At 34.1% G+C, this 17139-nt stretch overlaps 1 protein-coding gene across 13 annotated transcripts in view; it reads left to right on the plus strand.

Annotated features, from left to right (window-relative positions):
* Supt3h (SPT3 homolog, SAGA and STAGA complex component) overlaps positions 1-17139 on the plus strand; it is a 369638-nt gene that overhangs the window by 240433 nt on the left and 112066 nt on the right. For all 13 annotated transcript variants that reach the window (XM_074082019.1, XM_074082016.1, XM_074082017.1 and 10 more), the window contains one exon: positions 4113-4252. In XM_074082019.1, the coding sequence (XP_073938120.1) occupies positions 4113-4252 (140 nt within the window). The remainder of the gene's footprint in view (positions 1-4112; positions 4253-17139) is intronic.

Below are 17139 nucleotides of genomic sequence, written 5' to 3' on the forward strand. Positions count from 1 at the left end.
TTTCTATGCTCATTAGAGGGCAAAAAGCATTGTGTAAATTAGTAATTAATAAAACAAAATAGTTTTCATAAAATAATTTTCCCATTACAAGCACATTTTCCACTCTAAATACTTATTTCAAGCTATTCATAGCAGACACTCATAATCATACTACAGCTAATAATCAGTACTTCTACTTGACGTTGTTTGGTTCATCTTAATCAGAATAAAAGCACAGAAGTTATATTAAAAAATAATCTCATTCTTACAAACTCACACTGGTATGTTTTATACATTAAGCTGTATTAACTACCTGTTGCAATATTTATATTTATTACTGATATTTTGCAGTAACTTTCTCAGACTTACATTTTGCTTTAGTCTAGAAATGTATCTCAGTGATAGAGTTCATATTTAGATGCCCAAGGCCCAGCTTGTATGGAAATAAATAAATAGATAAATAAAATGCATCAGTAGATAAATAAGTATGATACTTTTATCTCTTAAGAGAAAAAGAGTAAGATCCATTTAGGTTTCGAATGTATTGCCACACTACTGTGTATAATAATCTCTTTAAATTCGTGTCTCAACCTTGGTGTGACTTGTGTTTTTCTTCTCTTTTGTTTTGGCAGCACTGGAGTTTGAACTCAGGCCTTCACCCTCTACTGCTTGAGTCAAGCTCTCTACTGCTTGAGTCACACCACCTGACCTGTTAGCTCTGGTTGTTTGGAGAATAGGGTTACTTTGTGGCCAGGCCAGCCTGTGCCGCAGTCCTCCTGTTTTACGCTCTTGCTGCTGGCTCAGAATGACAGGTGCATACTGCCATGCCTACTTTTTTCTGCTGAGATGGAAACCCCCCAGCTTTTTTGCTAGGGCTGGCCTAAAACTGTGGTCTTCAGTCTCCTGCCAAGCTGTGATGACAGGCATATGCCACCATGCCCAGATATTGGTTGAAATGGTTCTTGCAAAACTTTGTGGCTAGCCTGGCTTTGAACAACAGTCCTCCCAATCTCAGCCTCCAAAGTAGCAAGGATTACAAGCATGAGCCACCAGAATGTGGCTTTGTTTTTATTTTCTTAATTAGCCTTGTCATAGTCTACCCATGTGGACTCTTAACTAACCATTTTAATCTTTTTCAATACAAAGACATTTTAGGCTAAAAATTTGCTTCTGAATAAAACTTTAGCTGTAGTTGTGATATTTGATAAAAATGTTCCTCTTTTTATTAAGTCTTTATAATTGGAGTTTTGATTTACCCTTTATACTTTTCAAAGAAGGACATTTCTAAATTCACAAGTAGGTAGCCCCTGAATTTTTGGAAGTTTTCACTGATTATTGTTTTTGAAATTTGTCATTTATCACATTTGACTTAAAATCTCTATCTTTGGAATTTATGAAAGTTTTTGTTTTGGACAAGTGTTATTAGAGCTTGGCAACTAAAATTTTATCCTTTCTCTTCTGTTTCTTTTCTTTTTTTTTTTTCCTCTGTTTCCTTTCTAATTTGCCTTACTCTGTAGCCAAAATGTATGAGCTTTGCTTAAATTTAGATCCATGTGAGACTTTGGACTATGCAGCAGTCCTTGTGAAGAGATGAGCCCAAGACTTTTCTCTCCACTATGGTCTAGACCTACAGGGAGGAGATCTGAGGAAAGGATAAAGAACTTTGGAAAGAGTCTGGCTTTCTGGGATCTGGAGAGCCTGAGGAGAAGGTTGGCACAGATCCTTCAGAATAGGCTTCTTAACTCCCACCAGCTAAGATGTTGAGTGCTTACTGAAACCTCCCTGTCCTTGATGTGGGAAGACTGAGAGAGTAGGCCCAGTGGAGTGCCTCAGTGCCTTAGTGAATTTCTGGCAATCTTCTGCTTCTACTTTACCAGCTTTACCTCTCCCTGCTAAAAAGGAGGGATTGAATGAATTGGATTGTCCTGGTCTTCTCATTCAGCACACTGGAAGCTAGAAGACACTAAAATAGCACCTGCTAATTCATGAAAGGAAAAGGCTTCAACCCAAGAACTTTATGTGCAGGCACAATATGACGTGTATTACTGCTAAAGAATGATACTCGGTAATATTCCAAAGTGCAGGAAGTAAATTATCCATATCTCGTCTAGAGACTTTAAAATGAGAAAGAAAAAAAAAGGAAGAATAGGACAGAGAAAGTATTGATTGTCTGACTCAGTATTTCTCCTTCAGTGATACGATGTATGAGAACATACAATATAAGTGCTAAATTTCTTGAAATACTATGAATGAAATTCTCTTAGTACTCTACTAATAATAATTCCTTTTCATAAGAAGCCAACAGTTTGGAGATGGCAGGAGGGTCACATTAACATTTTTTTTTAAGTCTTGGCGAGGAGTGGATCAAAGGAAAATGAAAGTATTGAAAAGTCTCTTGTTACTGGATTTAGAGAAGTATTTTGAGAAAAAAAATTTTTGGAAATGTTGCCTCTTGGTATAGGTATGTTTGATAACTTGTTTTATATAGTAGTTTAAAATAATCAAGCAGTGGGCCTAACCTGGAAAGGGAGAGACAAACATTAATGAAAATAGAAAAGGTAAATATTAACAGAATGCAAAAGTGTATGACAATTCCAAATTAGCAAAGAAATTGATTATCAGCAACATAACCAAACAAGTAAAAATTAAGAAAGAACAAAGAAAAAATAGCATAAAAATTAAACATAATGTAAGAGAAAATTGTAAAAGTCAAGTGTATTGGCCATTCCACTAAATGTAAAAATATTGAATATTTCCATTAAAAGGCAGATTGAAAATAACAATAAAAATAAAATGTTAAGATGAGAAAAATACTTTAAAGTTTTAAAATAAAATGATAAAATGAGGGAAATGACTTATGAACGTTAAGTTCATAAGATCACAACAGAACAAAAAATATCATGTCTCTGTAGATACTACAGTGCTTGTAGGTTTTTAATCTTTTGCATCCTCACCCTTAGTTGTCCGATTTTGAAAGAAATACATTTAAATATCTCACAAAGATTATGCTTTTTAGTAAGTTTTCCTTTTTGTTACTCATTTTGCCATTATCTTTGTTGCATAAAACTTGATGTCTTTTAATCATTCTTTTATTATTAAATAATGTTCCACCCTGTCTCACTCAATGCTTTTGGTTATGCACTCTGTTTTCTAACATTAATATTATAGATTCTGATAGACCCAATGTAAATACAAGCAATATTATGAAAAATAGGTTACTCTAAGGGGAGATCACATATGAGAGAGGGAGGGTAAAAAAGAAGAAAGTTAAGAATATTGTTGATGTACTTCCTATACAAGAATGAGTATATAATTTTTAAACCTGTTGAAATCATCATAAGAAGGGGACAAAGGAAGAAAGGAGAAAAATAAATGGGACAAAACAATTCAGGTTATAATACATGTTTACTTGGAAATGTCACAAGGAAACACCATGTATAGTGATCTTAAACAAACAAAAATGTCATTTTTTCTACAAAAACAGCAGGAAGGCATAACAGGTCCTGTCTTGGGGGTGGGTACCAGTGCGAGAGGGGAAAGATTTAAGGAAAGGGAGTTGGAGGGTGAATATTGTGGAAATATTCTGTACACATATATGTAAATGGAAAAATGATACCTGTTGAAACTATTCCAGGAATGGAGAGAGGGGTAATAAAAGAAAATGATGGAGTGGGTGAGTTCAACTAGGATATATTGTAAGAAATTTTGTAAATGTCATAATGTACCCCCAGTACAACAAAAATAAAACAGATGTTTCTTTCCCTGTGTTTACCTAGTATATCCTTACTCATTTTTTTTCTGTTTTTATTTTGCTTTGGACATGTCTGTTATACTCTATAGCAAAATTCTTTTCCCAGATTTGAGATTTCCCACCCCCCATTATTAAGGGATTGAGTCAGCCCTTTCACACTTACTGTGGTCATTAATAATTTGATTCTATTCTGTTGACTTAATTTGTGATATGAATAAGTGATTTAATTCTACATGACCTCCACTTATATTTTGGAATTCTCTTTTTAACAATTATTTTGAGAAAATTCCAGTTTTGAATTTCATGTGTAGCATTTAATAGCGTAGTGGTTAGTGCCAATATAAATCTATTGAGGACTTTTTTTTTTTTTCTCTTTATGAAGACAAATTGAGTGGTGGCAGTAATACAAACAAAAGACAGAAAATTGCTCAGGACTTTCTTACTTCCATTGATCAGACTGGAGAACTTTTGGCAATGTTTGAAGATGATGAAATTGATGAAGTTAAACAAGAAAGAATGGAGGTACAGTACATTCCTTCCTCTTCACAGTACTAGAACAACCATTGCAGTGCCTGTGCTATTTGGTTTTATCCCAGTGTCCTTTCATCTGATGGCAGCAGTGTCCCCTCGGAGTAAGCCCTGGAAAGGGAGGGAACTGCCCTCAGAGTTAACTTTGGAAAGTAGCCTCAGCTTTCTATTTCTTTGTTTCCTTCTCTGATAATGAGTAGGTTTCCCTACTCTGGATCTGACACTTGGCTGGTTTTATTTTATTCCATTAATGCCAATTTATAAGTAAATATTTACTTTTTTGTTCCTAACTATGCAGTTGTCTGTGCACGGAAGGTAATTATTACTGCTTTTGTTTTGGCATCTATAGTGAATAGCTGTTTTTTCAAACTGTTTGAGCTGTGGTTGAACTAACTAGCTAAGGTAGTAGCCAGGGCAGTTACATGCTCTGTATCACCATAATGTAAAGTTAGAGACAAATGTGGATTCTCTAGATAAGGCTTAACAATGGATATGAAAATTGTATGTCTTCTATTGACCTTAGCTAGCTATACATAAAGTTATTGCTGCTTTAAATAAATCCTGGGAACAATGAGATTAATGCTATATTTCATTTGAGTCCCTTCAGAAATGCAAGGCAGTATTCTTATTGTTCTCATTACTATTACTGTACTTTTGTATTTTAGAGAACTCAGTTTCCCCCTTCTCTTTAAATTGGGTAGGAGAGGTAATTCTAGACTTCAAAAAGATTTGCTAAGTGCCTACTTCATCACAGTGTCTATGCATGCTAAAAATACAATTATTTTATGTCAAATTTTGGAGGAAGTCCAATAGATATATATGCTTTATAAACTTTAACAACCTTCTTTAAAGAATTAGCAGTGCTTAGATCATGAACTGTGATCTAAAGGCAACGTTCTTTTAGGTATCAATTACCTTAGAAATGTGTGGTTATCTTGGTTTGGTGCAACTGCAAATGATTTTAGTTCAACTTTGCCTTCGGCTAAAAACATGCTAAGTTGTCCAAAGCAGATGATAAACATATACTTCTGATGTCATTATGGCCTAAACAGGATATGATTGTTCAGTGGCATGGTTTCACTTATAATGCATTACACAGAAAGCAAACATTATGAATGTATTTATAAAAATATATTTTTTACAAAAAACTATAGTTATAGAAGTCTACTTCATCTATAAAATAAATTTGAGTTTAGTAGCTTCTTTAAACCTTATATCAGAAATAAAATATTCTCTAACCAAGATAACAAAGAGTAGTTTTTATATTCTTCTTCTCCAAATAAGAGAATTTAACTGAATAAAAAATGATGGACTTATAGACATAACTATAGACAGTAGAAAGTGGAACCGTTAAGAGCAGAGGCCTTGCCTGCTTCTAATTTGATCGGTTATAGTTTCAAGAATAAACCACAACTGTAGCAGTCCATATGAAACCACTTTGGACTCACAGACTGCAATCTCGTGCTTTTCAAGTACAGTGCAATAATCAGTCCTGGCATCATTCAGTGATTTAATTTTCCTCTAAGCATCACTTATGGTTGCAGAAACTTTGTGTACTACCTTCTTCTGTAGAATGTATGAAAATGGTATAGACCTACCAACACGCGTAATTTTGGTTTTCTTTCTTTGTTGTTGTTGTTGTTTTTTTTTTCATTTCAATGTAATTTAGAAAGAATCTTTTATGAGAACTCACTTGGGACCCTAGCTTCTTCTCAAAATATCAAATAAGCCTATAACAACAACAACAACAACAAAAAACCCTGAGTTCTTTCCTATGAAATTTAATACAGTATGTTTGGTGTACCTGAATTTTGATTGCATAGTATCACAGGAGCTCAAGTGTAGAATTTGCCACTTGCAGAGTTATGTCAGTGTTCAAAAAGTGTCAAATTTTGAACCTTTTGATTTTATTTTTGTATTAGGGAATAGCTAAGTCAAAACACTATCACCATATGACTGTTTTAGTAGAAAATAAAAAAGCACTTGACAAAATACACTTCCTAAACTTTTTAGAAATTATCAATGAACTAGAAATACAAAAGTATCTTCATTGACAATATTTCAAATGAACAGACCCAATCATAGTGATTAAAAAATATTAACATTCCGTTAAATTCTGGAATGCCCAGGGTTCTAGCTAGTGCCAGAGTTCGTGGAACACTAACCAGTACAATAAAAGTTCTAACTCTTAGCTATTATTCATTATGTATGAATATGTGATGATATTTTTTTGTTTAGGTAATCCTTGAGAATCATTCTAAAAGCTATTTAAATCAATAAAAGACTTCACTAAGTCACATAGATACTAATAAAAATCAGTAGCTCTTCCCATAATGCAATAATAGTTAATAAATAAAAATGAGTAGAAAGACAATCTCAAAGTAATAGAGGGAAAAAATTATTTGGAACTTAGTCACAATAAACTGGCAGTACAGATAGTAACAAAAAGATGCCAAGACAGATATTTACTGTCTTACTGTTAAGAATTCTTAACCTCATACTTACATCAAAAAACTTTCAGGGAATAATTGAAGAATTTGATATAAAAAGTAAAAATACTTTTTAAGATAGAAGCAGATGCCAATTAGGAGATACGGAAGGACTTTTGATGCTTTTGTTTTCCAAATAGACTTGTTGAGAAGTATCTGTCCTCAGATGTTAACAGGTGCAGTGGGAGGTAGAAAGAGGGGAAGTAAATTTGTGAAATACTAAGTTGAAAACTGTAAGAGGTTTCTTCCAGAGCTTTGCAGAGGCAAAATAATGCTAATAAGACGTGAATTTTTCAAAGAGAAGAAACAGAATCTATTAAAATGTTCTGAAAGGATATGAAGTTTGGGGAAAATTAAAAATTGGTCAGCCAGATACCTGTGACTGACACCTGTAATCCTGGCTACTCAGGAGGCAGAGATCACAAAGATCATGGCTCAGAGCCAGCCCAAGGAATTAGTTTGTGAGACACTATCTTAAAAAAACCTATCACAAAAAAAAAGGGCTGGCAGAGTGGCTCAAGGTGTAGGCCCTGAATTCAATCTCCAGTACTACAAAAAAAAATAAAAATAAAAAGTAAAATAAATCAGTGTTGGGGGATGTGTAGCTTAGTGGTATACCACATACTTGCCATTCATGAGACCTTGGTTCAATCCCCTGCACAAAACAAAACACCAATCTGTTGGCAATTTGCTTTGCTGTGCAGAAACTTTTCAATTTCTCAATTCTTGCTTTTTTTCCTGTGCTTTTGGAGACCTATCTAGGAAATCATTGCCCTGTGTTTTCCTGTAGTAGTTTCAGAGTTTTCATTTTGAGTTGATTTTTGTATAGGGTTGAAAACGGGGGTCAAGTTTCAGTCTTGTACATGCAGATACTCAGCACCAGTTGATGAAAATGCTCTCCAGTGTGTGTTTTAGGTACCTTTGTCAAGAATCAGTTGGCTGGATGTGTATGGGTTTATTTCTGGGTCCTCATTTCTGTTCCATTGGTCTGTTTGGATACCAATATGATGCTGTTTTTGTTACTGTGGCTCTGTATTATGTCTTGAAATCAGTTATTGTGATACCCTAGCTTTGCATGATAACTTTGATTGCAGTTTGCAAAACTCCCAATTCAATTTGAATTGAACAATTAAGGAAATGTATTAGTTCAGACAAAGCAAAAGCCCAATGGTAGATTTAGCTTCAAGCAAGGTTTGATATTGAAGTTCACAATATGTATTGGATTTCTGACTTCAGTTCTCTATAATTCCCCTCTTCCTGCCCTTTTCTAATATTTTGGGGCTGGGGAGTGTACTGAATTTTTTTTGCCCACATACACAGTTTGCTATAGAAGTTCCAAGTCCAGACTGAGAGAGAATGCCTTTGTTTCAAGACTTAGGTCACAAGACCTTTCCAAATGCCTGGCAGCCATAGTAGCTGGTAGGTGGGATATCTTGGTTCATTTAGCCGAAATCATAAGCTTTATTCCTAAAACTGAGACACCTAAACTCTCAGGCTGAGAGTTGAGTCAGCCTCCGGCAAAAACATGGATACTTGGAGCTTTATGAAGAACAAGTGGGTGCTGCAAAGGTGGTTTTAAAGGTCCTTAAAATAAAGAACCTCTGCATCGTGACAGTATAAATAGAGCCATGTCAAACGTTGGCTCCCCGCTCAGATCTCTTGGGAGTTTTCCCTAAGACGTAGCATAGAAGTGCACTGTAAATGATTTTCTTTGGATTCAAGCAAACCACCTATCCATTATTCCAGTCCTTTATCCATTCAGCATTTGTTTGAGATTCTTCTGTAAGTCAGCCAGTCATGTGCCGGGTGGTGAGACGATGGCTATAAAAAAGACTATGATATGTGTCCTCACAATACTAGAGTGATACCTGGCCAATCAAAAGATAAGTAAGTACTCTGCTAAAAGGAATATGGTGTAATAATAATTTGCTTTTCTTGGTGTTATTACTATATTTAGTCTTTAATTTTATTTGTGGATTTTTTTTGTTGTATATTTTCTATTTCACTTGCTACTTTATGTGAAACTTAGTTTACCCTGGGCAAGACACATTCCTTTTTTGTTGTTGTTGTTTTTATGGGTAACCTAAGGCAAGGCCATTGAATTAGTCTTAGGGTGGTTTGCTAAAAAGGGTACAAAATAAAACAGAACTAGGATCAGTCTTAAAACATGAAACAGTGTAGTATATTGTCTTACTGTCGGGAAGAGATCCATCAGGGGAACACATTATTACTTTTTTCTTTGACAGTACTGGGATTTGAACTCAGAGCTTTGTACTTGCTCGGCAGGCATTCTACCACCTGAGCCGTGCCTGAAGCTAGATTTATTTTTTAAAGCTAATTCTGTTAAATTTTTTTAAATTCTTTATGAAATTATTCTTCAAGTAATATTAATGTAACTATCTCCAAGAAACTTTTTGGTAATTTTACTACACAGAGCAGAATTAATGTAATTTTAGTATGTGTTTTTCTACTGGGGAATGTAGAATAGGTAGTTTATTTAACTTTAGAAGAACCCAAAAATTTTGGCATAATATGTAGCTCTGAAAATGATTTCCATTTGTGAATTTATAAATTCTATCAAATTACATTTTATCAGTAGCAGTTCTCTTATTATGTAATGACAGAAAAATGTGATTTGCCTCATAAATGCTTATCCAAGGAAGATATCTCCTAGAGAAGGCATTTTCAGTTACTGTGAACTAAAAGTAGTTAGAACACTCCCTAACTCTGATCAGGTCCCTGGTGTTCTGTAGCTCAATACCTCAGGTTTGACAGGTGGTTATCAAGGAATCCTTTAGGCTTTTCTTGTCTGTGAACTCTGGGCTTATAATGAAGGGTCAAGTCAAAGTTTCACTTTGACTGGAACACTGGTGTTTGGATGTGAAACTAGAGATGGTTGTGGCATTTTTTTTTTGTCTTGTTTTTTGTTCTTTTGATCATTCTGTAACATTTCTGGATACATATTTTACTGGGCTGCTGCTTTGCTCTACAGCAAATTTAATCAGATGACTACCATGTTAATGAAAAAAAAATTTAGTACCACTCCTATTTGTCTCCTACTTTCATCGTATTTAAATTCTTTACTATTAGTTTTTGGGTGTAATTTAGAAGGTTTTTTTTTTTTTTCTTCCTGCCCCTTTCCTAAGGCTGCTAGGAAGCAAACTACATAGTGACAGCACAGAAATTCTATTTTTTCCTAATCCAAATCAGAACATAGGATCTGACATCTGTAAATATCCTTTGTTACAGGGAAAGAAATTTCTAAATTGGAATTTGGTAGTAAAATACAGGGACAATGACTGCTATTCATTTCCACCTTCCCCACATCACAAGAAGGGAAACAGTCATTTCTTAGGGTGAAGATAGACATCAGCACTGCAAACTGTAAACACTCATGTGTGCCTGTGTTAATGCTGGGTGCAGGCCTTGCTGGACTGCTGTGTTTATTCTTGCATAAATGAATGTTTGACCAACATATAATGAGTATACTGTTCAATTAAATTTTTATAGAAGCAATCAATATTTTGTGTCTCTAGTAATTTTAATTTGTTCTTTTAAAAATGAAATGCTTCATTTGTAAGATACATTTCAAGGTTTTATTAGAGATCAGTCTACCACTTTATTTATAAAACACCTTGGCAGGGAAGAGTTTTAAAATATCATTGAATTTAAGAACACCACAGGATTTACCACTAATTTACATTTAATGTTTATAGTTCTCAAATTGTGGTTGTTGTAATAACCAAAATATTTTTGCCTTGAATATTTTGTGGATTATGTTTCCCTATTCTTTCTCCTTCACCCACTTTCCCCTCAGTAGGTGGGCAAGTTGTTGTTATATAGTCTGGCTTTTATTTATCTTTATTGGTTTTATCTCAACAAGTTAGTATTCTAAATATGAAAGTAAATGTATTTGTGGCAAGATTTTTGTCTTTTTAGTGCTTCAATTTTTACAGGATTAACAGATCCTTGCTTGTTTGGTATAAATAATTTTTCTCCGTCCCTTTCTTTGCATCCTTGCTAATGAGCTCCCTGTAGTTTAGCTCTTACTGATGCTACTGTTTTCTAGTAAGTCAGTATAGTTAGACTTATTTCTAGGTTATTATGTTCTTTACTTAGAATTAAAAAGTTTGGATTTAGCTCTAAATATTTAGTGATTAATCCATTGTGTTAATGTGTATTTGGAACTTTTCATAGCTTCAGTACAAAAAGCAGATTGGATCCTGCCAAGCTGCTCCTTTTTATCATTCTCCTTTTTTCTACAATACAGTATTTAGCAGCTATTAATGCATCTTTAATAATGTAGTCCAACCAGCCTGTCCATCTTTATCTTCCACCCTACTACACTCTCTCCCTCTTTTTCCATATTCCATCCTAAATCATGCATGTAATTGTACCTTACTTTGGCACTCATGCACAAACGTACACTACTTAAAGGAATTCCCTAAATAGATACATGCTTTGCTTTCCTTCCCCCAACCTTCCTTGTTGGCAGCATCTATATCAGATATGTTAGTATGTAATAAATTGAGGTATAACTAGTTGTATTTGCTTGATTTACCTTGTTACATAAGCTCCCTGAGGGCATACACTCATTTTATTTACTCTCCTATCTTCTGTGTTTAGTGTAGTGCCTCAGACACTGGAAACTTTCAATAATTATTTGTTCATATAGATAAATAAAATAGGTGAAATTTTATAGCTATAATATATTTATATTGTTCTGTTTTTCTATTTTACATAAAAACACAATTTCAGAGTATGGGTAACCAGTCACTTCTGACTCATGTAAGATTACAAAAGTCTAAGTAGTTACATACCTTTATGAACTTTTTATATCAAGAGTTCCTCAGCAGATCTTTAAGGGTACTTTCCAGTTGCTAAAGGTTTTTGTTACTTGAATAACTTCCTGTTCAAGTTACAGCAGTGACTTTTCCACAGTTCTAGCTATAGATGTTATCCGAACCACACTACTTCAGAATTGACTTGTACTGTATCAAATTTGTCTGCAGGCTGATACTGAATACCACTTCAGTTTTAATTAGCAGATATATTTCAAATGAACCAATACTGTCTGTGACTATTGTTCATTCTATCTAGGTGCAAATTCAGAATATTTTTCTAAAAAGTTTACATACTTCTGCATTTATCTGGCTCATGTACTATACTTGATGGACTGTGAGAATGGATGTATACTAAAAGACATACTGCTGCCTCCATCAGTATTACCATTACTACTGTGACTTATAATTAGTTACAAGGGAAGTGTTTTGCCATGCTGTAGAAATTCTGAACATTTTTACTCCTACAATAAATATCACAACCATATAATAAAATATTTAAGTGTTTTGTTCAATTTTTACATAGCTAGGATATTAGTCTTAGCAACCTGACATTTTATCAGTTAAAAAGTTTATTAAATCTTACTTTCAATTGTCTTATCTTGAAGAACTACCTTATAGTTCTTCTATACCTCAAAGAGTAGAAGATAAATCATTATAATGATAGATTCATTTACTTGGTGTCCAAGCATGGAGAGGATAAAAGTATAAAAATAACCATCTTTAGGAAAACACTATAGAAAAAATTCAATATCATTGGGTGATTATTTTTATTTTGAAAGAATACCTTATATAAAAACTTCCAGTGTTCTTTTAAATATCTTTAACCAGGTCTTTATTTATAAAATCAAAACATATACAAATATCTTCAAAGAATATCTTAATCTATCTTTGGAAACTATCCCAGCTTAGAGAAACAGAAAGGTGGAGAAGAATGAAGAGGGGAGCAGCTGAAGGATTGATGCCTTTGTTCCTAGAGAGTAGCTCACTGTAAAGTTTCTATCATCCACCTATCTAAAAAGGAAATCAAGAAAAAAAATCCCATCTACAGTAGCACCTGTATACTGAAGTCTGTAAACCATTGATGAAAACATTGAAAACACAAACAGCCTATAGTCATGAATTGGAGGATTAGAGGAACTGGTATTGTAAAAATGTCCATACTGCCTAAAGCAGTGTATAGAACAGTGTGTCACAAAATTTCAATGGCATTTTCCACAGGAATAAGAAAAAAATTCTAAACCTTAGAACCACAAAAGACTGAATAGCCTAAGTAATTGTAAGAAAGGAAAGCAAAATTAGAGGCATCCAACTTCATGTTTTCAAGTTATATTATAAAGCTGTAGTACATAAATTAATACGGCATTGTCATAAAAACAGACACACAGACAAATAGAGCAGAAAGCACAGAAATAAGTCGATAAATGTATGATCAACTAATCTTTGACAAAGGCAACAATAATACACAGTGTTGAAAGCGTAGTATCTTCAATAAATGGTGCTGGGAAAAGAGGGTGTCCACATGCAAAAAAAATGAGATGGAATCCATCACAAAAAAAAATTGACTCAAGATGAATTAAAGTCAAATGTAAAAATGAAACTATATAACGGAGGAAACTCCTTGACAGTGGTGTTCTGTATTGTTGTGGTGGTGGCTTGGAGGGGGAAGAGAATGTTGTGTTGTTTTGTTTTGTTGGTTTGTTGGGTTCTTTGTTGTTGCTTTCAACATCAAAGGACTACAACAAACCAAGAAGTGTCTTTAAAAAAACAGTCAACAAAATTGAAAGACAACCTGTGGACTGGGAGAAAATATTTGCAAACCATACCTGCAGTAAAGGATTAATATCATACAATCCAATAGCAAAAACAACAAGAACCCATAAACAAGGGATCTGCATAGACATTTTTCCATAGAAGACATAAAAATGGCTAGCAAGTGCATGAAAAGGTCTTCAACATAACCAGTCATCAGTAAAAAAGAAGATATTATGCTAAGTGAAATAAGGCAGACACGTATTCAGAAAGAAAAACAGTCTGTGATCTTATATGTTACTTACTTTGCTAGCCTGGATTTTATTTCTTTGTAATATGAGGCATCTCAAACTCATGCAGTCTTTAAAAGTCTTCTTACTAGTGTCTTATGGTATTGTAAATAATTCCATCCACTTATTTGGGTCTTGAGTTCTTACACATATAACAACCATGGGGCCAACTGTGTGTTTTTCAGAACAGTATGAGGCAAGAGATGTCTTCAAGGAAATTCATCAGTCATCTGTAATATGTTTTAATAATACTAAATTTCATCTTCCTACTCCCCACTCCAGAAACGAAATCAAAGCTAGGAAAAAAGAGATCACCTTTATTTAAGCTAGAAAATGTATTTTGTTTAAGTTGTATCAAGAATTACCCAGTTTGCATAGGTATGAGAAACAGACAATTGCATGTATTAATAAAAGCATAATTTGATACAACTATATAGAAATACATATGACATCATTTATTAAATATGTTTCAGAAACTTACACCTCCTTATATGTTCTTTGATCCAGAATTGCATTTCTAGTACTATCCTAAGGAAATAATTTTACAAAGCCTAAAAAAAATCAAATATAGTAACTGTTCTTTTAGAAGTAGAATTTTTGTTAAACAATGGAAATATTAAAACTGAGTTTTCCTCTCAGCATAGCTTTTTATATAGGATATAGGTTTTTACTACTATTTTCTGTTTTTTAAATATTAATTTGTAAATATTCTGTAATTGTCCTTTTCAATTGCCCTTTGGCCTAGTTTATTTGTAATAATTTAAAAATAGGGATGCGTGTTTCCCAAGTGTCTGGGTGTTTTGTTTGTGTCTTCTTTTGTTAGATATTTTAATTGTTTTATTGTGTAGTAGTTAGGTGTTAGATATGTTATTTTTAACTGAGGATTTATTAGAATTTTATTGGTGATCTAACGTGTTGACTTCCATGGACAAGGTTGGGAGATATTTACATATCCATTAACTCATCATTATCAATAGTATTCACTACCTTTTTTATTATTAGTCTCTAAACCTCTTTTGATCACAGACCCTCATCAGCTAAATTTTGAGAAATCACACCCATGACTGCCCTGGTGAAATCATTTCTTTGCCTATTCCATAGCTATAATGTGTCTGTTCCCCACCAGGAGAACATGGCTGGAGAAAAACAGTCAGGCTAGCTAGTCTTGATTCGGATTTGTGAACTTAGAACCTCAGGTGGTGCTTGGTACTGCCCAGCCATCCTAGAGCATTCCCTAGTGCACTAATTCTTCTGCTGTGCTTAATGATTCCTTACCCCTTTTCCTCTCCCAAGACCTCTAGCACTTCTTTCCTTTCTGGTTCTTTGTCTTGTATCATGTTTCACGTAGAAAAGGGAACAGTAAAACAATATTGCACAAGTTCCTAGAACAACATTGGTACACTTTATTGGTTAATTTTTGTCAGCTCAGAAACATACTTCTTATTTCTCTTTTCTTGAAGCAAACCAAAAAGCTTCCTTTAATGTAAAACTTCTTAAAAGAGTTTTCATTTGTTGTTTTCCAATTCTGTTTAGAACCCATACAATTCGTGCTTTCATCCACACTGCTCTACAGAAATTGCTCTTGTTAAGTCACTAAAAACCCTCACTGCTAACAAACACATTGGTCAATCCTCCATTTTTATATTTCTCTAGATGTTAGTCTGTGGCTCTAAAGGGGACACGTTACTTTGTACCATTTCTATTTTGCCCTTTCATTTTCCCCTGATCTTCCCTCACATATCAGAGAGATACATCAGAGGAATCTTCCCCAACCATGCCATTTAAAAGGTGCTGCGGACTGACTGAATAATGTCCCCCGAACCAACTCATTTACTGAAGCCCTAATTCCCAAAGTAATGGTATTAGGAGATGGGGCCTTTGGAAGATAACGAGGTTTAGGTGAAATCACAGGGGGATGACTGTCATGATGAGATTAGTGACTACCCCTGTAAGATCAGGAAAAGAGTAGAGCTCTGCCACGTGAAGACACTGTGAGAAGGCAAGCCAGGAAGAAAGCCTTCATCAGAACCATCCTATGAGACTGGTACCCTGCTGCCAGACTTTTCAGCCCCATGACCTGTCATTTAAGCCAGTCTATGGTATTTTGTTAAGACAAGACAAAAGGAATACTTACCACATCTCAACCCTTTTATCTTCTGATTCTACTTTATTTTTATTCATTTTGTTTATCATCCTTGATCTTTTATATGTTTCTTTATTATCATTCTTCCCAAAGTAGAATGTAAGCTCCAGGAGGAAAGAGTTTTGTCTCTTTCATTCGTGGCAAAATTTCCAGCACCCAAAACAGTCTGTGAGTAGAGAGGTGCTCAGTAATACATGTTATATAAATAAATAAATAAATAAAATGAAAATACTTCCAAACATAGATGTTTCATCATTAGGAAAGTTCTTATTTTCCTACCGCTTTTATCGTCAAGGGATATATAAATTATATTTATTTTAAGAAAATGTCTATTAGTGGCATCCTGTGGTCATTATAGAAAAGTTCAGCAAATTTGCAACATTTGTTTTTTAAATAGGAAAAGCATTCATTTTAAGTTCTGTAACACCTTTACTTTGCTTGGAGATGATCTACATTCTGGGTAATATAAAGGATCTTTATGTTCATTCTATATTTCAGTTTAAAACATTTCAAAATTCTACTGTTGAGATTTTTTTAATTGACCATGGTGAAGGCATCCTCTTATACTATGTAAAGTGCAATCAATTGCAGTTTCCTCGTAGCAGATAGGAATACTATTCTAAACCCCAATATGTGTATTATCCCATGTGTGCTTTTGTTCAGTCTACTCAGGAGGTAGTTCTTATGACACTACTCACTTTCCACATGAGGACACTGAAACACAGAGATTAGGTGACTTGCCTAGCATCATAGTGACAAAGTGCAAAGTGCCCAGAAGGAACTCTAATGAGTCCCTGCACATGTGGAAAAGGAAAGTAGTGGGAATGTTTTATGTTTTTTCATTCTGACTGATAGCTAGAAGAATTTCTTGAGTTTATTATACATGGTAACTACCATTATTTTGGGGCTGGTGAAGATTTTATTTTTTATTTTTGTTTTTCATTAAGTCATTTCAGTTAATTTCTGAACAGAATCATATTTTAAAAGATACAGATATCATACTTGGTTTACAAATATAAAACCTCATTATCAAGTCCACACTTTTTAAACCCATGTTGATAAGAGGTTACTGTGTATGCTTTCATGATTCTCAGAATACTTTAAGGGCCAAGAACATTCAGTTATTTATATATTAGTGTGAATCAGAGTACTCACCTCAGTTACTAACTGGGAGGGAACCTTTTTGAAAGGATTTTGGTCTACAAGGAATAGTAGGCAAAGTGGTTTTAAACCTTAAAGATATTTGAAGAGTAGGGAACATTAAGTGTTATGTTTTATCATTGTGGGAAGGAGAAAATTCTCAAGAGAGGTGCTGAGAAGTTGAAAGCTTTCAGAAACAATATGAGAGCAGTCTATGACTGACCCA

Source organism: Castor canadensis, chromosome 8 (assembly GCF_047511655.1).
Source record: "Castor canadensis chromosome 8, mCasCan1.hap1v2, whole genome shotgun sequence".
In the NCBI taxonomy this organism is placed as follows: Eukaryota; Metazoa; Chordata; class Mammalia; order Rodentia; family Castoridae; genus Castor; species Castor canadensis.